General features: G+C 53.3%; 8 protein-coding genes across 8 annotated transcripts; 4 read left to right on the top strand and 4 right to left on the bottom strand.

Annotated features, from left to right (window-relative positions):
* Nucleotides 1–1,743: 1,743 nt before the first annotated feature.
* On the bottom strand, nucleotides 1,744–2,467 carry N0V96_011196 (uncharacterized protein; the record flags this gene model as incomplete). The annotated part of the gene is made up of 2 exons (XM_053199077.1): nucleotides 1,744–2,266; nucleotides 2,391–2,467. The coding sequence occupies 2 exons, from the start codon at nucleotides 2,465–2,467 to the stop codon at nucleotides 1,744–1,746; spliced, it is 600 nt and encodes a 199-aa protein (XP_053043470.1).
* A 2,046-nt stretch (nucleotides 2,468–4,513) lies between these two features.
* CSR1_2 (phosphatidylinositol transfer protein csr1) lies at nucleotides 4,514–6,110 on the bottom strand (the record flags this gene model as incomplete). Its single annotated transcript, XM_065759191.1, has 4 exons — nucleotides 4,514–5,049; nucleotides 5,102–5,201; nucleotides 5,258–5,299; nucleotides 5,352–6,110. 4 exons carry the CDS (start codon nucleotides 6,108–6,110, stop codon nucleotides 4,514–4,516), a joined length of 1,437 nt encoding a protein of 478 aa, XP_065612289.1.
* A 4,396-nt stretch (nucleotides 6,111–10,506) lies between these two features.
* Nucleotides 10,507–12,576, top strand: GAA1 (Glycosyl phosphatidyl inositol protein transamidase complex subunit; the record flags this gene model as incomplete). The annotated part of the gene is made up of 4 exons (XM_053199072.1): nucleotides 10,507–10,522; nucleotides 10,602–10,851; nucleotides 10,920–12,033; nucleotides 12,097–12,576. 4 exons carry the CDS (start codon nucleotides 10,507–10,509, stop codon nucleotides 12,574–12,576), a joined length of 1,860 nt encoding a protein of 619 aa, XP_053043465.1.
* A 287-nt stretch (nucleotides 12,577–12,863) lies between these two features.
* Nucleotides 12,864–14,133, bottom strand: RPN9 (26S proteasome regulatory subunit; the record flags this gene model as incomplete). The annotated part of the gene is made up of 3 exons (XM_053199071.2): nucleotides 12,864–13,505; nucleotides 13,572–13,807; nucleotides 13,866–14,133. The coding sequence occupies 3 exons, from the start codon at nucleotides 14,131–14,133 to the stop codon at nucleotides 12,864–12,866; spliced, it is 1,146 nt and encodes a 381-aa protein (XP_053043464.1).
* A 1,034-nt stretch (nucleotides 14,134–15,167) lies between these two features.
* EFM5_2 (Protein-lysine N-methyltransferase efm5) lies at nucleotides 15,168–15,674 on the top strand (the record flags this gene model as incomplete). Its single annotated transcript, XM_065759190.1, has 2 exons — nucleotides 15,168–15,172; nucleotides 15,359–15,674. 2 exons carry the CDS (start codon nucleotides 15,168–15,170, stop codon nucleotides 15,672–15,674), a joined length of 321 nt encoding a protein of 106 aa, XP_065612288.1.
* A 1,128-nt stretch (nucleotides 15,675–16,802) lies between these two features.
* EFM5_1 (Protein-lysine N-methyltransferase efm5) lies at nucleotides 16,803–17,737 on the top strand (the record flags this gene model as incomplete). The annotated part of the gene is made up of 2 exons (XM_065759189.1): nucleotides 16,803–16,808; nucleotides 17,219–17,737. 2 exons carry the CDS (start codon nucleotides 16,803–16,805, stop codon nucleotides 17,735–17,737), a joined length of 525 nt encoding a protein of 174 aa, XP_065612287.1.
* Nucleotides 17,738–18,181: 444 nt separating this feature from the next.
* N0V96_011190 (uncharacterized protein) lies at nucleotides 18,182–20,085 on the bottom strand (the record flags this gene model as incomplete). Its single annotated transcript, XM_065759188.1, has 5 exons — nucleotides 18,182–18,318; nucleotides 18,373–18,568; nucleotides 18,625–19,412; nucleotides 19,530–19,640; nucleotides 20,001–20,085. 5 exons carry the CDS (start codon nucleotides 20,083–20,085, stop codon nucleotides 18,182–18,184), a joined length of 1,317 nt encoding a protein of 438 aa, XP_065612286.1.
* Nucleotides 20,086–21,349: 1,264 nt separating this feature from the next.
* On the top strand, nucleotides 21,350–22,207 carry N0V96_011189 (uncharacterized protein; the record flags this gene model as incomplete). Its single annotated transcript, XM_053199067.2, has 1 exon — nucleotides 21,350–22,207. One exon carries the CDS (start codon nucleotides 21,350–21,352, stop codon nucleotides 22,205–22,207), a length of 858 nt encoding a protein of 285 aa, XP_053043460.2.
* Between the last annotated feature and the right edge of the window lie 712 nt (nucleotides 22,208–22,919).

Raw genomic sequence — 22,919 nt, 5'->3', positions numbered from 1 at the left:
CAATGGTGAACTCGTATGAATCCACAAGAGGCAGAGAAGCAAGCACGTAGTTACTCACTCAGAGCCAAGCCACTGATGCGTAGGTATTTGGTATGCTACGCAATTGCTCAAGTGGCTTCATACATGCCGCTCAACACCTTCCTTGCCTATATTTCTACCGCTACTAAGGAGTAGCAGATCGCCGAGGCGGAGCGCAGCAAGGCTACTTACCTTTGGGGGGCCCTCATACTTGAGTAGATGGCCCACTTAGCTGACGCCCAAACATTCGTTCACGTACAGCCTTCGCGGTCGCCAGTAATCACATCACTGCCGAGGAGGGAAGAATCTATAGCCTCTGTTTCAATCTAATAGAGTGCTTATACTCCCATTGGTCGGATGCTGGAATTACTTGGACATTGGGAAGAGCCTCAAGGAGTGTGCCGAAAAGATTTAATGAGCAGCGCGTGTAACCGGAAAATGGAAAACTAAAAGGCTATAGTTTGGAAATACACCTATTTGTTGACAAGTACTTGATTTCCTGGTTGTCCACTACGTACCTTTTATCATCACAAGCAGGACAACCATATGCCCTTTGTCGAATGTAGACGGCCGTAAACTCAATCACCACCTCTCAGGTTGCTCTGTCTACACACACGAGAACACTATGATGATACTGGAGCAACGATAATGATATCGTTGATTGATCTAAACTTTTCCTAATCGACTTTTGCTAACTCCAAACAGCAAGTCGAGGTTCTCACCACGGGGTCTGTTTATTCAGGGCTTGGGTGGACTATCGATTCTGCTGGTCAAGCAAAGCTTCAGGTTTTTTCAGTTGAAACCCCATCTGAGGAGAAATGTGGTAGGTGCTGAAGAGCCTTTTTCATCCTCTAGACAAATTGGCATCACGCGCCGGGACCGAGGAAGCTTTCACGGGCATTGGGAAAGGTTGACGTTCCACCACAGGCACGAGAGTTGCCGCATGTTCTAGTCGGAATCATGATGTAGAGGTCAATGTTTGGTGAACAAACAAGGTGTACAAGACGACGCCATTATTTTCCCTCTTGTTCAACAAGATACAACACGAAAGTTGGACTAGGAAAGCCCTTGTCAACTGACGTAGGCGGGACCAATTATTTGAGATGCGCTTGACAACTATTAGTTAGTATGTGGGAAGTGAGTTGCTGCCTCCTCTGTTTCTTGCGCGAAATGGTGATCACTGTTGGACTCATTGTGTTCGCGTAGCTCCGTCGATATACCGAGGGCCAGTAGGATACTCGTGGCTCGCCCGGCCGGTTGTCGTATTATGTACACATGTAGCTTAGCAATCGTTCGTCGTCGAATAATTCCCCCAGTGTCAAATAGTTCTCCGTATCCACAGAAACAATGATTCAAAAGATCATAAATATAGGGAGAGTACTTGGATATAGACAATCATCAACCTCACTTTGTTTTCTTGATATCATATTTTCAGCATAGAACGATTCAACCAGTGAAACCTAAAGAACCTAAGAGATGGCGTGGCTTTCATCTCGCATCATCATCAAACTTCGCCGCTTGTCCTTCTCGCCGTGTCGACGTCTCCCGGCGGTGGAAGGGAAACACCCAAACCTGTCAACTGCTTTTCATGCGGTGTGCATCTCCTCATCATTCACATCTTCCATCCGTCTTCCACCGTGGGGATATCCATATTCCGTCTTCCATCTTCTCTCATCGAACCCCTTTCCCAAACACACACACACACTCTCTCTCTCTTTTTGCCTCTCAAACCTCCTGGAACAAAGTCCAGTCCTTCACCTTGAACGTCTCCCAAATACGCGCCGCATACTCGACGGCATCTCCAATCAGCTTTCCCTGCTTACCGAGCTCCAAATCGACATCGGCCTCGTCGTACTCGCCCTTGATATGCGGCACGTTAATCGTGACCAAAATATCCGTCGACTCCTTCTCAAGACGGACAAGCGTAAGAATGATGGCCGTAAAGTCGGGCGCCGACGAGGACGACGAACGGGAAGACTTTGACGCGTGCGGGGTCTGCGTCGCGATGAGGGTATAGGCGGGGATGTCTGAGCTGAGGCGCGAAAAGGAGGTCTCGGTCGTGTTCCAGACCTTGACGGTGTCGACGTCCTCGCCGACGAGCTCCTCGAGGTGCGTCGTCAGGGCGCGGCCGTCGATTTCGGGACTCGAGCCCGCGGGGCCGACGCGCTCCGTGATGTCGAAGATGATGCTCGTGAAGCCGTCCGAGTCGATCCAGACTTCTTGGTTGTCGGGTACCTCGCGGAGTTTGCTGGTGTTGGAAAGGGTTGTCAGTCTATTGTACACATGTAGAGGATGTCGGGTGACTGGGAGCCTGGGCGGGAGCGACAAGAGGAAGGCGAGGGAAGTGAGAAAGGGATAGAGAGAGAACCAACCTGACGTCGGCGAACTTGTCGGGCAAATCGCTGACTAGAGCGCCGCCGTAGAGAGGGGTGCTTTTGTATCGGGTCATGGTGTTCGCTTTGGGCGATGGGTGCTTTTGTAGATGGCTGCTTCGATAGGAATGACCTGCCCTCCTCTCGTAAATGAGGCCTCTTCGTTGGTGCTGTTGTAGAGATATACGGGCTGGCGCGAAATGTGCGGTCGATATGCTTGAGGTATAGATGGATAGTATGTAGCCTGATGGAGCTTGTAAGGCGGGAATCAATCAGGACGAGGACGGTCTGGGGTATCACAAAAAAGAGTTTACGGCATATGTTCAGAAGAATGTCACTCTAGGAAGAATAAACCCTTTTCTGGTCCGATTGCCCGCCTCACGTTTGGCTGGCTGGCTGCCTTGCTTGCAGAGGAGTCGGCCAAGGGCTGTTCAGTCACTCCAAGGTGGGGTTACGTCGGCTTGGGTAGGAAAAAAAAAGGACCTGGCGTTGCGCAGCAGAAGGAGGGGTATGACGACGATGGTGCCAGGGATCAGGTCTCCAGATGCGCCAGGTAGGCGTGGTAGGTCACCCGTGCAGCAGCCCAGCAGCTCCTTCTGCAACTCCGCGCCGTGCGCTGCGCTCGCTGTGTTGGTCGGGCGCCTGTCCTCTCATCCTCAATTCCGCGCGCGGTGCGCAGGAACCCGATGCGCAATCCACTCAGGTACTGCATCACGAAAGAGGCACTGCAAATTGCAAAATCCGTCGCAGAGAGAAAGCGACAGATGGATTCGATGGAGCAAGACGTACAAAACTCAAAAAACAAAAATTCGAACCTGGGTACTCCAGATGAGGGTGTGCCAAAGATTGGTGGAATGGAGTCTGTTGGGCCATCCAACGGTCACATCTGGTAAAAGGCAAGAGGTGAGTTCGATAGGAGGTCCCACTCCGACATTTTCGAGGCAATTTGCTCCCCAAGTACCTCCAAACTCTCCCGGTCGCAGTAATCCCCGAACCCCACACAAGCTTCCTCAGCTTCCGTATCCCCGCCCACCTCACTGCATATACCCTCCGCATCTCTTCAATCCCGTCCTGCCCTTTGCTCAACTTCATCATCCTCACTCTCCTTTCCCACTTGTAATTGATACGGCAATTCTTCAGCTGTGTCTAAACTCTTTCAACTCAAGAATCCAAAAGCAAGACCCATCATCTCATCATCATGACATCCAGCCTGGCTTCGTGCATCTTTTGCAAGATCATCAAGGGTTTGTCATTCTCCTCCCCCCATTCCCGCTCCTCATTTGATTCCAACCCCAAGACATCTCCGAACCCCCGCTACCGCAGAATCAACTGACATTTCTCCCCTCCTCCAGGCGAGATCCCCTGTTTTAAGCTCTTTGAGAGCGAAAAGACACTCGCCTTCCTCGATATCAACCCCCTCAGCCGCGGCCATGCTGTAAGAACTCACTCATGTCCTGTGCAGCCTGTGATTATACACTTACATTGTCTCCGCAGCTCGTCATCCCCAAGCACCACGGCGCTAAGTTGGCTGATATCCCCGACGATCAGCTCAGCGAACTTCTCGTAAGTCTTCCCCCAGCTTCTCTCGCGCCCCCTTGCGCGTTCGATCTGACACCTACGTTATTACAGCCTGTTGTGAAGAAGCTCGTCGCCGCGACTGGAGCTACAGATTACAACGTCCTCCAGAACAACGGCCGCATCGCTCACCAAATGGTCGACCACGTGAGTGTTCCCCCTTTACTCATCTGCCTTGCCATTCATCGTAGCTAATTATCATAGGTTCACTTCCACATGGTAACACTTCTCACCAGCGCCTCATATTCTCGTGCTGACACCCATTGGAGATCCCCAAGCCAAATGAGACTGAGGGTCTCGGCGTCGGATGGCCCCAGCAGGCGACCGATATGGACAAGCTCAAGGCCCTCTTTGAGGATATCAAGTCCAAGATGTAGAGAAGCCAGTTGTGGTATTTTCAACACCCCCGCCCTTAACTCAGTAGCAGGGATCTCAGTTCCCCGTAATTCAACGTCCCTGGCTCTTTCAACCTCCTTTATCCCCCCCCAGCCAATTCTCATAACCTGCGTGTACGTCCTTCGTGATTCTAATGCCGGTTGTGCCGGTCTCTAGTCTACATCATCGGCCGATGTCTCAACCGCGGGGGCTCCGTTGGTTGGTGCGGGTGCGACTGCCGGCGTAGGAGCTGCGGCGACGGGAGCAGGTGCGCCCTTTGAGTACATGTCGATCTTGCCGCCATCCTGGATAACGCCTGTCCGATCCAGGACGCACTTTGCTCGGAGGTAAGGGTCAAGCTTCCAGTAGTCATCCCTGAGTTTGCGAGCAAGGTCCTCGCGCTGTGCCTTGATGGCCGCCTCCTTGTCTGTTCCGGCCTCTTTGATCCACTGAAGGGTTGTCTCCTCGTACTCGTGGACCAGTTCTTCCCTTCCAGAAAGCAGCGCGTCTCTTGTTGTCGTATCCTTCATCTTCTCATTCTCTCCAGCGACTGGCTCCAGGTACTTGTAGTCCCAGTCCTCCTGGCCGTCGAGCTCTTTGAGGATGTGGCTTGGCTCGATGAACTCTGACATTTCCTTGACATTGTTGGTGAAGTGAACCTTGGCAGCTACGACCGGGTCCAGCCAACCCTTGATAATCTTCCAGATACCTGATAACCGTTTAGTTGTAATCAGTCAAGATCAATCATGGAATAATCAAACCTTGGAAGACCCAAGGGGCCTTGTGCACTAGAACGGCACCGAGAGATTCGGGGTAGTTTGCCTCGAAGCACTTGATCATGAACTTCACAGGGGTGTAATCCTGGAGCGAAGGTCAGAAGATATTCCATCTCGTCGCATTTTACAGGGGTGACTAACCATGTTTGCCAGCGAAAAGCCAGTCATATCGAAAACGATTGTCTTTGTCCGATTAGCACAAGTTTTACTGCCAAAAAAACACGAGTAAACTTACAGCAGTATCCACGGGAGGAGCCAGAACCATACGAGCTGTCTCAATCAAGAAGACAGTATACTTCTCGAGACTCTCCTCGCATTGCTCCCCCTGTCTATGCATGCGCACCCTGACCTGGCAGATCGGGCGTCCTCCCTTGTCGAGGCCATGGATAAAAGTCTTGCCTGACCGAGCCTGGGTCATGAAGTCCTCTCCCAACTGCTTGATCTTGGGATCGGAATTTTGTGCAGCTTCCAGCGCACCAGCCTCACCACTCTTCATGATTTCGTCGTCAACCTTCATCTCCGTCAATCTCCAGTGCATTGTGGAGATCATCATGACGAAGGCCTTCTCCACGTCCCACTTCCGCGCTCTCAGGAATCGCAGGGCAAGAGCATCGGGATGGTCATGCTTGACCATGGACCATATCGTGGCGCGCAAAGCTTCGGGGCTCTGGTTGGCCAAAGCCTCTTTGAACTGTTGAGTTTGACCGTACTTGTCCTCGCCGTCCTCCTTGATGCCAGCTGGAACGGCTGTCGATGTCGCGGCGCCCTCTTTCTTGTCCTTGCGGCTGAACAATGAAGTGCGCTTCTTCTTGGGCTTGTCGCCTTTTCCGGCAGCCGACGTTTCGCTCGGTGCTATGCTAGCAGATGCGCTGTCTGCGGCGGCGGTGCTGGTCTCCTCTCCCAAGGACAGAATGAGATTCCACAATTGGCGCAACTTTTCCTCCTGCTCCGGCGTGAGGTTGCCCGGTCTCCCAGGGGGAATTTCGGTCGCCATGATGTCTGATGCGTGAGGTTCTGCGGTTTCGGTGTCTTGTTGAGGGTCAGATGTGGCTCCGGTGGTTTGCTGATAAAACAGGCCGTATGCGCACGCAAGAGCAACGGCGACTGAACAGAGGACGATGTCAACTCGTGACTCGAGAAGGACACGAGAGTTCTTGAGGTTGGGGGGGCCCGGTGACTGTGGTGATCCGAGTGGTTGGATTCGTCTGTACTTTGAGGGCTTGGAGGGACAGTTGAATCTCCGAATACAGGGTCTGACCAGGAGCTGCCGTCCAGATCGCGAAGTCAATGGCAATTGTGCAAGGCGAGTCCCCGAAGAGTGCTGGAGGGAGCTTTGTGGGAACGTGAAAATTCGAGGCAAAGCCGAGGTTTGTGGTTTCAAACTGACCGGCATCAGTCGACGACGTCAGTCAATGCTTCGGACTATATTGGTGGTGCTGAGACGGGGTCAGCAGGGTCATCCCAAAGTGTGGTGCGTTGGCAAACGGCGGCGGGTTAAAGAAACCATTTGGCAAGGTGAAAAGAATCAAGCCGGGTGATGCGCGGATGGCCGGAATATGGCTTGCGCCGGAGGTTGAAGTAACGGGAGGGAGGGACAGACTGGGTGGCTGACATGCGCCGGAGGGGAGTAAAGGTATGGAGGGGTTGTAAGGATTGGGGAAAGACTAGGGTAGGTAGGTAGGTACCTACTTTGGTTACGCGGCTGATGGAGAGTTTACGGACTGGCGTCTATGCGGTTGGCGGCCAAGGAGTGACAATGCAGAGAGACGAGAAGAGCAAAGTCGAGACAACGGTTGAAGCAAGGTGTTTGTAGAGAAGTTGATGGATAACGCAGTGAGACCGGGTCTATTACGTGGGCAGTGAATGTGCGACGGAGGGGCAGCGTTGCGGACGGAGCTCTGGGCAAAGAGGAAAGTCGGGGGCGATGGGGATTGAGGGAGGCTTAGACGCGGCGGACAAGGGGGAGGAGGAGGAGAAGGACGACGACACCTCAGCGACAATAAGCGCAATGTTGCGAGGGTCGAGCGCTGTACTTCGTACCCCTAGGAGGCTGTTCAAACTCCACTGAGTTGCTAACTTGGTGAACGAGACGTAGCTCAATCTCCGAGCGTTCCGGACTGGCACAGCATCCAAGAGTACGGTTGGACCTTAGGTGCCCTTAGTTGGTGTCTTTTATTGTAGTAATTGGGTGTCAGCTGTGGATTTGCCCAATGTACCTTGGAGTTGGCGAGCTACCTGTTGTGGTGCTGAGGTGTGGTGGGAGAGGGACTGCGTTGCGGACACAGCAAGGAGACCAGAGGGATAAGGTATGGGTAGGTTAAGGTGGGATGTCGTTGGGAGCCGGGGGGTGAATAGCTGCGCGCAACCTTTTTGCAGTGAAAGGGGACGTGGTGATTGATTATGGTCGTTCAGGTTCGCAAAATGGTGAACATAAACGCTGAGGTTTGGTAAACCGTAAATCGTAAACGAGCACAATAAAATACGTCGTATTCGAATCCGTGGGATGCCTCAGGGTCGCGGGAAGTGCGAGTGCGAGTACCTACCTACCTTAGGTATGGATGGGGTATCCGTACCTTCCTCATTATAGCAGGTCCACCAAAATCATCAGAAATGGCCACGCGACCTCCCGTCGGATGCGATGAGGTACCTAGGGACGCCAGATACCTTACCTGTGCGTGCCTCCTCCCTGGTTGAGCGAACGCGAGGTGAGGTACCCGTACCTTACCTTAATGGAACTTCGGGGCCGAGCCACGCGAGACGCGCTCGATACCTTAGCTGAACGTGGAACGGAACTTGAGTCCTGTCTGCCCAAGTCTCAATACCTTACCTGGGATGGGCCTGAGGAAACCCAAATTTGCGTCATCTCGCCTGATAACCACCTAAGGTGCCTGTCAGCCGGGGTCTTTTAGAGATGACGGGCGATTTTGAAGTACCTACACGTGCTGAGCTGCAGTTTTGGTTTGCGCCGGGTGCGGGGCCATGTCCTGGCAAGATTGAACCCCGCCAGGAAAAAAAAGAAAAAACGATAGGCAGTCCAGAACTCCAGCCTGGGTGCCTTGTACCTGACGTCGGGCCACCAAAGCCGTCAGGTTTGTTGATGTTGACTTTCACTTGAACTTCCATCAACCAGCAACCACAGCTCACCCCACAACTACTTCGACACCCCGCGTTACACCGACCGCTGCCACCGACACCGAAACATTTGACGACGTCTCTCTCGCCGAGTTCCCAACGCAAAGAATTGCATATAGTACCTCTCAATCCTCTTGCTCATCATGGCAGACTACGACGCCCACGAGAAGCGATCGGCCTCGCGCACGCGCAACTCCCGTCCGACAACCCCCATGCGCCCAACCACGCCTCTACGCCCTTCTTCGCGATCCTCCTTTCGCGAGTCCGCCAGAGATAGCGTCCATGGCGGCGGCGAGTCGTTTCCCCTCAATACCTTTGAGCCCGCCTTTGCTGAGCTCTCGGACGCCATGGCCGACCTCGAGGCCAATATGATGCACTTCCAGCTGATGCATGAGAGTCTGGCGCGCTTCAGCGAGTCTTTTGCGAGTTTCATGTATGGCCTGAACATGAATGCCTTTTGCGTCGATTTCCAAGAGGTGCGATTATTCCATCAGCTATCTTTCGACACATTAGCCAATGCTGACCTTTGCTCTTTCTCCTCTCTAGGGCCCTGTTCCCGAGTCCTTCAAAAGGGCGAAGCTGCAAGAAGAGATGAACGCAGCCGCAGGATCAGGTACGAGCCCCAACCAAATCTCTGGTGCAGCCTTGGCGGTATTTCTGACATGCACATTCACAGGCATTCCTCGCGCGCTTGAAAAGCCTAGCAATGATTTTGACGGCGAGACGACTTTTATGTACCGATCCATGCCCTATATTTCCCGGTTCGAAGCTTTGCAGGCATCCTGCTAATCGCTTACAGGACCACTGACGTTTCGTTCGTCGAAAACCCACCCGCTTCCTCCAAGCCAACCCCGAAATACAAGACCTCCAGCACAGCTACCAGAGGTTCCCGCGTGCCGGCACCTTCCACACGTGGAGGCACAACGCGTGGTCGTGCGGGAGGCCGCGGAGGCTCCGAGACAATGAGAGGTCGGGGTACCGGGATCGTCAGGCCACGCGGTCGTGGCATCCGGTGAAAGTTCTTCAACAGATATCCGCTGTGGAGCTTTACTGCTGGCAACATCGCCGCCGCTTGCTTGCCTTGTGCCCAGGGCCATCATGGGCTGGATCTCAACTTCCCGACCACGGCCCTTCAGGGTGCAGTAATGAGAAAGGGGTGATGGAAAGTCCATTGCATTATGTCGTGAAAGGGTATCATCTAGCGTCCACTCTTGAGCCACGGTAGACTTGTGGAAAAGAGGCAAGCGCATCTCAGGTCTCCATCTCGATCTCCTGATCGAGGGCCTTCTCGGGACCTCCCTTGTTGGGACCTTTGTCGTCGGTACGAATGCCAACGACGGCCTCTGCCTCTTTCTGGGTATACGGTTCCTCCTTCAGCTGCTTGACCCTAGAAATGTCTAGATTAGCGGGACGGCAACAGACGAGAGCATACATAGGCCAACAGGAGGCGTAGATCTGTAGAGGGAGAAGACCAACCTGCGCTTGTGAGGCTTTCCTCTACGGTGGCCCACAAGGCTGACCTCGGTCTCGAACCATTTGGCGCATTCGATGCAATAATGCTGACCCAATCCCGGAAGGTCCTCCTTTGCTTTTGATCCTGTGAAACGTTGGAGGTGGCGCGGCGAGCGCAAATCGGCCTTGATTTGATCGACATCCCTAAAGTATGCTTCGTTAGGAACCAAAAGACGATTTCTAGTTTTTTTATGTTTGCTCCTGTGAAAACCCTTACCTCGTCTTCCTTCGCGTCTTGGTCAAAGTCTTCTTGTTGGTGACGCCCATTCTGCTGGTTCGCCGAGTACGACGATAGTAAACAACTGAGGTCTGTGAGGTATCGCAGTTGCGTCGGGTTTCAATTGGAAAGAGGGTGGCAGAATTCCAAAATTGATACTTGGGATGGCAATGGCGGGGCAGAATTTTGGTGGTGAGCCGCAAAAAAGTTGCTTCACCGCTCACAAACGACGGGGATTAGTGCCTCCGTGCTCCCGGACCCACTAAAAAGTCTAGGTACCTGATGGATAGAGTCGGCCGAAGCTTGAGCTAAAGTCGGGAATGGAACGCGAGGGGACGCGCCCGGATAAATGAATATATGGGCACCTGTCACTTGTACCTCCAACAGTGCTCCGCCTCCATCCTCGGGACGCCCTTACAACCCATCTTTAAAGATGATGGTTGTCCTTTTGGAAAGTCACCGCACAGCAAAGACGACCTAACTGTGCGATTGCGCAGCTCCCGGGAGCTGCAGAATAACAGCCTTCGTCATGTCGCGACTAATATGTGAGAATGACCAATGGACCCCTTGATCCCCCTCTACTCTTACCCCTGTTGTAGCTGACTTGACATCGCATCTATCCAGCTTCGGCACTGTCGTTACGTCGCGATCCGCGCATCCTCAAGCTCCCGCCCTACATCTCGCTCGCATGCATTCTGGGCGGAATCGCATGGCTGTTTCTCTTGCCTCTAAACGATTATTCCCGACGAACTTACATTTCCGAGAATGCACTGCTTCCGGGTCAAGTGCACACGTATTTTGGTGGAAGTGATCAGCATGTGCTGAGGGCGTACAAGCATGAGGTCAACTCGGTCAGGGATAAGTCCAATTATGAGTACGGCATACCACAACTCTGGCCTCGCGGCTGTGTTATGGCTTGGGCTAACCACTGGAGCATGACAGAATCAATGACAAGCTTGAGGGCATCCTCAAGAGCGTTGGCTTGAAGGTCGGCCGCCAAAACTACACGTACGAATCCGCTGGCGATGTATACACCGGAGAGAACATCTACGCCATTCTCCAAGCTCCTCGCGGTGATGCCACGGAGGCTATTGTGCTCATCGCGGCCTGGAAGACGGTCGACGACAAGTTTAATCAGAATGGCCTTCCACTGGCGCTGACACTGGCGAGGTACTTTAAGCGGTGGTCACTCTGGTCCAAGGATATCATCCTCGTCATTCCTCCAGACAGTAGGACGGGCACTCAGGCATGGGTCGACGCATATCACGACTCGCACGACTCCTCCCGTGTGAACTCCCTTCCACTCAAGTCTGGCGCTTTGCAGGGTGCCATCGCAATCGACTACCCACAAGAACACCGTTTCGAGTCCATCCATATCATCTATGACGGCATCAACGGCCAGCTCCCCAACCTGGACCTCATCAACTCCGTCGTAAATATCGCGGGTGGACAGATGGGCATGGGCACTGCCATTCAGGAGATGTGGTCACACTCCGACAAGTACCGGGACCGACTCCTCACGATGCTCCGCGGCATGTTGAACCAGGGGCTCGGCCACGCCTCTGGCCCGCATAGCAGCTTCATCCCCTACCACGTAGACGCCGTGACTTTGCAACCATTCGGCGAAGGATGGCACGATGAGATGGGAATGGGCCGCCTTGTCGAAGGAACTTTCCGCAGCTTGAACAACCTGCTTGAGCACCTCCACCAGAGCTTCTTCTTCTACCTGCTCATGCAGAAGGAGAGGTTCGTGAGCATTGGCACGTACCTACCAAGTGCCATGATCCTGGCCGCCAGCTTCACCATAACCGCAATTTCCCTCTGGGTGAAGAGTGGTCATCAGGACCAGCCGTCATCTGCGCCCAGCGTGGGGTTGAAATCCGAGAGTGAGGGCACTGCGTCTCAGGAGATACTTGAAACTGCAAAGGGAACAACTGCGTCGTCACCTTCTGCGCCCGCCGTAGAACGCGATCTGTTTCTTCCCCTGGGTCTCGTGGCTGTCTGCCAATTTCTTGGTGTCGTGCCGTTATACATCTTCAATCATATGCCTGCAAACGTAAGCTCTCCTTCCCGTTCTCAGCCCATTCAAGATACAAATGCTCACTCTCCAATCCTACAGATGCTAGCTGGCGCATACACAGCCTTCGCCCTCGCCAACTGTGCCCTGCCCTTTTTCATCTCCTCGCTCCTTAAATCCACGTACAACCCTACGGTTCAGCAATACCAGCTGATCAAGTCCTTCTCCCTCCTCCTGCTCGGCATGTTCCTCTCGGCTCTGGCGACCCTCAACTTCTCTCTCGCCTTCCTGGTTGGTGTCATGGCCAGCCCACTGTCATTCATGCGGCCGTGGCCAAACCACGCCGCCGTCCGCTGGGCCTGCGCCGCTTTTCTCCAACTCGCCTCCCCGACGGCGGCGCTGTACTCTGTCTCGTCGTACTTTGATGTCAGCATCGGCGAGGTCCTGAAGGAAGCAGCTTTCGGTTGGGATGTCTGGGGCATGTATACGCCTGTCATTATTTGGGGGGTGTGGTGGCCTGCGTGGCTCATGGGATCCGTCATCGTGCTCGGACAGCCTACAGCCAAGTCAAAAAGTGCATGATGCAAGGTACTAAGAGGGTTGATCACGTAGTCTGTATGACAGCATTATTCCTGGCGGAGTTTAGGGAATGACAATTGCCAAAACGTTTTGAGCTTTTAGAATTAGTGCATTGGGAAAAGGGGCAGTAGCATTGTCATCAAAATCATAACGGCCCTTTTTTGGAGGCCGATTTCCATTCCTCTTCTAAGTCTAGTGGTGTACATTGGTCTCCCCCCTGCCACCGTAGACCTTTATTACAGGCATAATTTTTCCTTTCCGCCCATAAACCTGGTATCCTCTGCTGTCCACTAAGCTGCCCAAACGTCGCCACCGGCGGTCTCGATCCAGTTGCCAAGCTGGTTAACTTGCGAGTCCCAGTCGAGCAGCCGCTGGCGCATGTTGCCAATCTGCTTCATGTCAAGCACCTTGGGCTGGACCCAAGTGATGTGCGCCACCTCGTCGACCTGGTCAATGTTGCCGCGCAGCAGACCCAGGCTGAGGGCCTTCATGATGAGGTGCTCGATTTCGTTGGGGCGAACCTTAGTCTCCTGAGCGATATCGGCGAAGGACATGGCGCGGTCGTGGGGCGGCCGGCGGAAAACGGCCTCAGTAAGGGACGCGAGGTAGATCTTCTGGCGGAGGTGGCCGGCGTTCTCGGCGAGCAACGGCTTTGCTCGCATGCGAGCCGAAAGAGCTTCGAAGCCCTGAAGGTCGCCGCGGTTGAAGGCGAAAAGGAGGTCTCGGAACCACTCGTCCTGTGTGCCCTTGAGGGCGTCGAGGACGGGGTGCAACAGCAGCTCACCAAAGTTGTAGATGGTGTCAGAGACTAATGCGGCGATGCTGAGGTGCAGCGCTCTCCGGTGTCGCTCCTGGGGTGTGAGGGAGTTGATGTCGATACAGGCGAGGTAGAGAAGGGCGTTGCGGTAGTATGCTGCGAACTCCATCTTGCGCTGGATTTGGAAACCATGTCAGTAAATGTCCTGTACCTGCCCGGGGAAGGTGGACAGATAGCTTACCTGGTAGTAGTTGGCATTCGCATCATAGAACGCTGCGTGGACAATCGTCTCAACGGAGTCGAAGCTGTCCAGTATTCTCTCGGCTGTGTCGAGGTCCTTGCGGGCGCCATCCATATCCTCCAAATCCAACTTTACTCTGGCCACTGCGACGGAAGCGTATACAAGGGCATCCTGTGAGTTCTCGTTGTCCACCTTCTTCGCGACTCCTTGGAGGAATGTGAGGCGCTCCTCATCATCTATCAAGGCCTCGTCAGTTCCATGTCCTCTCCTCGCTCCTGTGCGACTATGTCTTACCAGAGCATTCGGTAGCAGCCTTCAATGCCAGGTCCACAAGCTTAAGCTGGTTGATTTTATCCGCAAACTTGAGAATGAAGACCTTGTAGAAGGAGAGTCGCTGGGGCTTGCTGCCCGGGTGACTGAAGAACTGGCCGAGGGCATCGGTAAGCTGGTGCCAGAGTTTCCTCTCCCAGTAGTTCTCAAATTCCAGAACAAGGTGCTGGAGTTCCTCGGGGGCCTCGTCGCGCTGCTCCGCCAGGAAGTCGGGAATTGCGTCGACGCTCATCTTGGTGGGAGGTCTCGGTCGGTAGGTGTGTGAGCTTCGGAGGGGTTGAGGATGACGACAGTATCGTTAAAGAAAGACCAGGTGACAGTTCTTTCCTCAGATAGCAGCTTCAGAGGCAGAGGGATTGAGGCTCGAGGGCGGACTTTCGTCGTGGAAAATGCCGGGGAGTTCGTCTGGGAGTTGTGTGAATGGTGTTGATGAATGCAAGCAGCAGCAGTTGCCAGTAGCAGCTCCGGAGGGGCGATGCACATAACGCGGCTAGCTAGCAGCCTGGTCAGTCAGCTAAGGTAGGGAGGTACGTAGCGCAGCACTGATTCGGATGCTTCTGGATAGGGCCCACTTCCGGATAGGATAACCAATGGTTGTTTTTCCGATCCTATGACCATGAAATGGGCCGTGCACCTGCTTCCACGTGACCCGCTCACCTTCCGTCCGGGATTCTGGATGAAGCTCGCGACTTTGGAGCTTTCGGCCGGTCAAGAAGCGTTCAGTTGCGAGTCAATTGAGGGGCCACCGCACTTATTTGTTGCAGCCTCGATATCCGAAAATGGCCTCCTTTCAAACCGCCGTGCGGTCGACCCAGAAGGTCGCGCACAATGCCTTGAGAAGCAGGCCCATCTCCGATGTTGCCATCACCCGTACCGGCAAACCCATCCTGCGAACCCAGGGCGGAAGGTAGGCATACCGATCAATTGCATTTCTATGGGCCATTTCTGACTCGATTCTGAATGCAGACACTCTCTTGGTGGTATGAAACGAACGAAATAATTGATTACGGAACGTTTGTCTAAGGTCGAAATACAGGACACACTGCGACGGTTTTCGGCGCAACGGGACAGGTCGGACGGTACATCGTGAACAGGCTCGGTACGAACATACACATACGACGAATCGTTGCTGCAATACTGATCGAGTTCAATAGCTCGTCAAGGATGCACCGTTGTCGTCCCTTTCCGTGAGGAGATGGCCAAGCGCCATTTGAAGGTCTCCGGTGACCTTGGCCGTGTCGTCTTCCTTGTATGGTCTCCCTTACGATGCGGTGGATTGAAGTCCAGCAAGGACTAATGGAATGGCTATAGGAATACGACCTCTACAACACCCAATCGATCGAAGAGAGCGTCAGACATTCCGACGTTGTCTACAACCTGGTCGGCCGCGACTACCCCACCAAGTAGGTTTCTGAAGCGAGGGGCACTTGAAGATCGATGGCTAAGAAAACGCCTAGGAACTACTCCCTCGAGGACGTCCATGTCGAGGGAACCGAACGGATAGCTGAGGCTGTTGCCAAGTACGATGTCGATCGCTTTATCCACGTCTCCAGTTACAACGCCAACCTCGAGTCGACATCCGAGTTCTTCCGCACCAAGGCCCGTGGCGAGCAAGTCGCTCGCAGCATCTACCCCGAGACCACCATCGTGAGGCCGGCGCCCGTCTTCGGTTTCGAAGACAACCTCCTCTTGAAGCTCGCCAACGTTATGAACCTCTTCACTGCCAACAACATGCAAGAGAGATTCAGGCCCGTCCACGTAAGCTCCCCGTAACGATACCTACTCTGCATGGGACCTAACAGTTGCAGTCCATCGATGTTGGCCAGGCTCTTGAGGTCATGCTCTACGACGACAGCACAGCAGGTCAGACCTACGAGCTTTACGGTCCCAAGGAGTACTCGATGGCCGAAATTGCCGAGTTTGCCGACCGTGAAATTTTCAAGAAGCGCCGCCACATCAACCTCCCCAAGGCTGTCCTCAAGCCTATCGCCGGTCTCCTGAACAAGTACCTCTGGTGGCACACCATGTCTGCCGACGAGGTTGAGCGTGAATTCATTGACCAGGAGATTGATGAGACGGCCAAGACATTCAAGGACCTCGGCATCGAGCCCGGTGACATCAGCAAGTTCACATACCACTACCTGGTAAGGACGCCCGTGATTTTGTCTATCAAAGTAGCATGTGTTGACTTCCGTATAGCAAGGTTTCCGCAGTGCCAACTTCTACGACCTGCCCCCTGCAACAGAGAAGGAGAAGAAGGAGGAGCGCAAGTACCTGCACGTTCTTGACGAGTAAGCCTGGATTTCATTTGTTGGAGGGATTTGATTCTGGGCAAGCAAGTCGTTTAGAGTGTATATAAGTAGTCAGCTAGACAGAGTTGCAAAAGTCGAGGAATCCATGTACAGTTTGAATACCATCTCTCAAATGTGCGGACGTTGTCCAGTGTGGTTTATGCTCCGTGGTGTTGGCATTAGTCGGTATGTCTGCATTGCCAAAGCTGATTCGTTGAAACAGTGTAGTTTCTGACAGTTCAAACTGGGTCCTTGACACAGACTTAGCAGTCCTTTCAGTTGCGACTCATTCTCCCTCTTACTTTCTAAATCTCTTGGTCACTGCAGTCGTTATCTCAAAACTTTGTTTGTTCGCGGCTGGCTCACCTGCAGAATTATAATTTTTTTCCCTTTGTCCAATAAACCACAAAAATTCCCGTCAAAGCACAGTCGAGATGAGCATCTCAGACAGCGAGGACGAGCCTCTGTAAGCCAGCTCCAGTACGAATGAAAAATTCGAACCCCCGTTCTCCACCGGACAAGTGACACAAACATACTGACAACTTTTGCGCCGAAAGCGCCCTCTCCTCGCACGCGTTGGCGGCGCTGGCCGAATTCAAGGCCGAGGAGGATGCCCGTCTGAAAGAGTTTGAGAGGCTCCAGGAGCTAGCGGAGGCGAAAGCGGCCAAGAAGGCGCCGATATCCATGGCGGCGTTCATGGAGGACTGGAACAAGTCGCAGTTTTGGGTGAGGAGGACCCTTCGTCAAAACACATGAAATCAATGCGCCTCCTGCAGGGGTTTTCTGGAGAGAAAAAAAAAGAGGAACAAAAGTCTCACTGACGGTTTTTGTTTTGTTCCCTTTAGTATTCTGACGAGACGGCGGGTTTCTTGGCAAGGCAACTCCTCGAGGGCGCTGATGCGGATACTACGATTGCGATTGTGTCTACGCCTAGTGTGTTTGTTGCTCTGCATAATATCCTGGTAAGAACATCACCATGAGGGCGATTTGCGGCATCCTTGGATGATTTAATTAACTGCTCTGCAGACTGCACGAGACGAGAGCGAGGTCCGGCCAAAGGTCTTCCTGCTGGAGTACGACAACCGCTTCAACGTGTTCCCTGAATTCGTCTTTTACGACTTTGCGCAGCCCTTCAAGCTCCCGGGTGAACTCAAGGGTGCTGTAGACCGCGTTGTCGTCGACCCGCCCTTCCTCAGTGAGGACTGCCAGACCAAGAGTAAGCTAGCCCCCCAGTCCAGTCGCGCAGTCAACTTCCCTGCGGGGGTTTCAAGCAGAAAGAAGGCTCCTATGCTGATTAAAGTCTTTTGGTTCCCAGCCGCCATGTCGGTCCGGTGGATGATGAAGCCGGACGCCGCCGAGAAGGGCCGCATCATCGTCAGCACTGGTGAGCGCATGGCCGAGTTGGTGAATAAGGTATACAAGCCCCTCGGTGTCAGAACCGTCACGTATGAGCCGACCCACGAGCGAGGGCTTAGCAACGAGTTTTGGTGTTATGCAAACTTTGAGTGCAAAGACTGGACGTGGCGGGAGGCGGCTGCGAGCTGAAAAGGGGAAACACATCCTTAGAAAGCGTATATCCCTGGCGACGCGGCCCTCCATTCACCTTGGTTGGCTAGCTCATGATGATAGACCTGCCCACTTGTCCTGATGGGAGCCTGAACTGGCACATGTCTCTGGTTTGCAAGATTTCAATAGAAAGTACATACGCTTGATCGCTGTTCTATACAATGATGGCTCCTTGGGATTGCCATCCAAAATGCGGATTTTGTTGTTCGCCTTTGCCAAAGGGCCCGAGATGATGCATTACCCACGTTTATTTCCAACGCCGACAAGATGCTTGATCCTCCGTCGCCCAACCCCTTCGCCATTCCAAAGCGCCCCTTTTCCCATACTTTCGGCGGGCCACCGTTTTACCTCGTTCGACCTGGTGGCATTACTATTTTACACTTCTTGGCATGAGACGCTTTCGTTCCCTCTCGAGGTACGAGTTTACGAAAGTGAACGAATAATGTAGAAGAGCAGATAGGGTTGAGCGCTCATGACGTCTGACTTTGACGCCATTTCAACCTTGTGGTCGTTGAACTTGAACCACTGGTCGCCTACTCGGCAGTATGATACATAGTGGCCTAGGTGCTCAGTCAGTAACAGTGTTCAAATTGGTTCATTATGTGTTAACTAACCCGTGTCGATCTCGCCAACGTGGACCACCACGCTAAGGAGGTCGTACGTGCAAGATCTTCCTAGGTCAAAGGCATCCTTCGAGTCCGCGCCTCTACCTCTGGTAGTATATGGCAGCATGTTGAGCTGAAGGGGGAAGTTAACCACCGTCTCGATCTTTGACGCGCGGTCATGACGACCCTGCTTGTACTCGAATCGCTGGGAACGGTTATTAGTTAAAGACAGGTACAGTATAATCGTGCGACTAGAATTACCTTGAGCTGTATCGCGAGCACATTTGGCAGCCGCTTAATGCTGGTGGCTCTCTTGGCCTGCTGCATCGAGCTGCAGTTGTGGCACCGATACTCACACTTGTCTGACTTGACGTACTCCTCGTCCAAACACTCCTGCAGAGTCAAGCTGGGCACCTTTTGGCCTCCCTTCTTTCGCTTATGAGAGAGGTTCTCCAATCCAAGACTGAGGTCCAGAAATGATTGGACCGCGTTTGTGACACCTCCGCAGTTCTGGCAAGTAGTGCCAGTCTGGAGCTTGCCGTAGAATGTTTGGTGGATGATGCAGTTACATGTGTGCTCGCTTCCAGTCTCAGGACGCTTACCATCTCCGTTTCGCTCATGCAGCTCCTCGGCGAGGAACTGGAAGAACTCATGGGCATCTTGCTCCTTGGTGGTGACGAGGTTCTCAAACGCCTTCTTCTCCGAGATCCAGAATCCAGACAGAATACTAGCCGCCGTGAATCCATTAGTATTCTCAACAGCATAGAAGTCCTGGAACATGTCGTCCATGGCACAGCTGAGGCAGTTTGTCAGCTGGCAGTCGGTACTCTGATGGCCGTCGCTGAGATAGAAGTTGCGCAGGAGGGGGTTGTGGAGGAAGCTCTGCAGCACCACATTCTGGTAGCATGTTGCTCCGGCGTTGTAGATTCCGCGCAGACCATTAGCCTTGCAAGAGGCAGTGGTGGTGTTGTTGGAGATATAGCCTGGGTTGCTTGCAGAACTATCCTTTACACCATCTGAAAACATCTCATCGTGCTTTCTCTTGCGGTCTGGAAGATTAATCAGCATGTTGGCCAGGCAGCTGGGTGTCAAGGAATAGCGGTGCAACAACGCGAGTCGTAGTTTGGGGTGCGAGGTGGTGCGTCTCATGAGAGAAGACAACTTACTGGAAAAAGTTCCGGTCCCCATCTTGCGAACTCGAAGCTCCTCGAGAGTGGGATCCCAGACTAGATCATCACATATCTGACAATAGAGGGCACCACTCCTTGAGTCGACATCTATAGTCTGTTAGGAAATTCACGTTTGCTTTGGTGATGAGCCACATACAGAAGCGATGCTGCTTCTTTGTGCCGTGCTTGAGACGATCGTCCTCATTGACAATGGCGGAGCACTGTAGACAGAGGTAATTGGATGTGGAGAGACGTCATGATCTGGCCGTCGGAGTTCTTAAATGTTTGAGGAACAACAGGCGTCTGCTCAAAGATGTTCTTGAGGATCATCTTGTAGTGGTGGACACACTGGGTAATACCCTCTGTGGACTGGGTGAAAAGCCGCTGGATGTGTTCTGTTTGTATCCTGTCAGCCTGACTCTTGGCTGTTCCTGCCGTCGCAGCAATTAACAATTGGGTTCTACTGACCGCAGCCAAAGACCGGTGTGCCAGGGAGGGGCGATTTGACCTTGGCGGTCTTTGGGGACATCGGCGTCGTTGGTCGAGCAGACATGTTGGGTGTTGTGGATGGTGTTGTTTAATTAATCGGTCGGTCGTCCAGCTCTTTCGTCTATTTGCTCTTGGCTTGAAGCAACTGGGAGGCAAAATACTGTGGGTTTCTCTCTTGTGCAGAAAAAAGCCGAGGCAAAAATTGATCCAAAACCAAGACAAGATAAGTTCGTGATTTCGACGATGGGCAAGGAAGGCGTCGTGGATCGGTAAAGGCCGGAGTCGGGCCAGCGCAACAATACTACTAGAAATCCATAGTTAGCCGCGAGTTCGTCGCAATAAAATGGGTCAATTAGGATACAAGAGACGGGGATTCAAAGTGAGAGCGAGATTTACCGACTAGAAAAGCTGAGCAAGTGATGCTGAGCAAAGTAGAGGGTGTTTTGGATTGTCGGAAAGAGCGATTTGGTGCCGTATTGAAGCTCCCCAGAGAGTGGGCGGGTGGGTGAGCTTTGGTGGATGGCGCAAGCCAAAGATCGAGAGGGTCCGCGCGGGCTGTCGCTTCCAACCCCAGTCGCAGCCGCGGAAGAGGCCAAAGTTGGTGGTGCAGAAGTAAGAAGGAATTAGAGGCTCCAAACTGCGACGGATTTCATGCGCAAAGAGCAAAGTGATTCAGGATCGTCGGGAAGGCACAGTTCCAAAAGGGCCTTACAAACAATCCCTGGAAGTTGCAAATGTTGGAGCTGGCGCCGGGTGCACAGACGGGTAGATTCCGTGGCGCCAGCGGCCAACAGGCAGTAAATCCAGTCTTATCGGCACCTGATCGGGCAGTTTCTTATCGATAACAACTTTTGCTTATCCGCCTGCCGAAAGTCCCCCTACGCCCCTGAATTTCCACAAGACCTCGGGCCACTTTTCAGTGGGTCCCTTCCGCCGCAACTGAGGTGCCCCGTGAGGTCACTGTCACTGATGACGGGAGATTCAGAAGGCATTGCTGAGGTAAGCCGCTTACAAGAGACCTTTCGAACCTCAAAGTGCCCTGCCTTTCGGCGCCTTTTGTTCTAGAACCTCGGCATCTTCATTGCCCCTCCATTGCGTCTTCACGTACATGTAGCACCAACTTATTCTATTCGCCAAGATCGAATGTCCAGCGTGACGTCGCGGCTATTTCTCTGTCGCATACCTTAAGGAACATGCGGGGTCTTGTTTCCAGCGTGCTTTCCCCATGTAACCGCAACGCTGGTTTGTGACTAAGACGGCCAATTTACTCAACTACACCCGGGACGAGACTTATCGCCCGTCTAAATTGTACCAAGAACAACAACACAATGGCTTCGCAACTAGTGTCACTACCCGAGGTCGAGCGCCTCAGCCCAGCCTGCATTCGCATTCTGGGAGGGAACCCGGGAAAGTTTACGCTGCAGGGCACCAACACATATCTCGTCGGCACAGGCAGCCGCCGTGTACTCATCGATACGGGCGAGGGCAAGCCGTCATGGATTGCCGCAGTCAAATCGACTCTCGAGCAGGAGAAGGCAACAGTTGAGAAGGTACTGATCACTCACTGGCATCATGATCATACGGGCGGCATCCAGCAGCTATTAGAGCTGTTCCCGAGCTCCGAGGTCTTCAAGAACCAACCCGAGGAGGGCCAGTCAGACATCTCGGATGGCCAAAAGTTTTCCGTCGACGGGGTCAGCCTTACCGCTGTCTTCACCCCGGGGCATACCGTCGACCACATGGCCTTCGTTTTGGAGGAGGAGGACGCCATGTTCACGGCAGATAACGTCTTGGGCCAGGGTACCGCCGTGTTCGAGGACTTGACCGTATACCTCAACAGCCTCGAGAGGATGCAGGGCCTGTTCAAGGGAAGGGCGTATCCGGGTCATGGGCCCGTGATTGACAACGGTCCGTCCAAGATTCAAGACTACATCAACCATAGGAGAGCCCGGGAGGAGCAGGTCATTCGTACGCTGAGGACGGCGAGGCAAGGCTCTGATATCGAGGGCGACCCTTATGCCTGGACGATCATGGAGCTTGTCAAAGTCATCTATGCCGACGTTCCTGAGGAGCTGCACATCCCAGCGAGCGGTGGGATCATACAAATCCTGGAGAAGCTCGAAAAGGAAAACAAGGTGATCCAGAGTGATGAGAGATGGAAGCTAAAAGATCGATCTGCGTTATAATTTGTCCAGATGATAAACCGGGGCAGAAGTGATGGCGGACCTTGGCCGGAGCCTCGGATCCGAAGACGGTAGATTGACGCCGTGATACAGCATGGCAGGGTAGGAGGGAAGTGGAGATGAGCCTACGCATATCATAGAAACCAGACGAATCCGCAATGAGGGGATGAGTGTGTGTCAAGCGTATAGTGCAATACCATAGCATCGAGGTTTTCATGATCGGCCGGCGATTGCAAGAACCGCGTGCCGACTATGTAAGCCGGGCCATGCGCATCGTGATGGCTCTGCGGCAAGGTTACACAGGACAACAAGACGGCCGGAAGGTTCGGACAAGTCGAACCTCGTGACGGCGCGGGACGTACGATGATAGTGGGGCGCCACCTGGAAGGCTAGAAACGGCGGTTGCGGTCTGCATCTCACCAAGGGATTTTCTTCTTCTTGGTAGCATCGAAACGGATTCGCTGTTCCGATGTCTTGTGACGCAAGCTTAACGCAGCAGAGGTTGAGGGCGGTGTGGTAGTTGGCGTGGAATAGACTTGGGTAACATGTCACAATCTCACACTCTTTGGCCTCGAATATGAGAACGCCAACGCAGACCGGTGCGGCGACTTGTTTCTGTGTGTGCAGCTTACCTTGTTATACTAAGCGTTGGAGTCGGATGGGTGCTTGATATATCCGCCCTTCAGCTACAGATGTGATTTGCAAGATTAGTTCG

The sequence above is a fragment of the Colletotrichum fioriniae genome, assembly GCF_027942845.1.
Source record: "Colletotrichum fioriniae strain IMI 355084 chromosome Unknown scaffold_16, whole genome shotgun sequence".
In the NCBI taxonomy this organism is placed as follows: Eukaryota; Fungi; Ascomycota; class Sordariomycetes; order Glomerellales; family Glomerellaceae; genus Colletotrichum; species Colletotrichum fioriniae.
The sequence above is the reverse complement of the archived record's forward strand: the minus strand, read 5'-3'. Positions and strand labels throughout refer to the sequence as shown.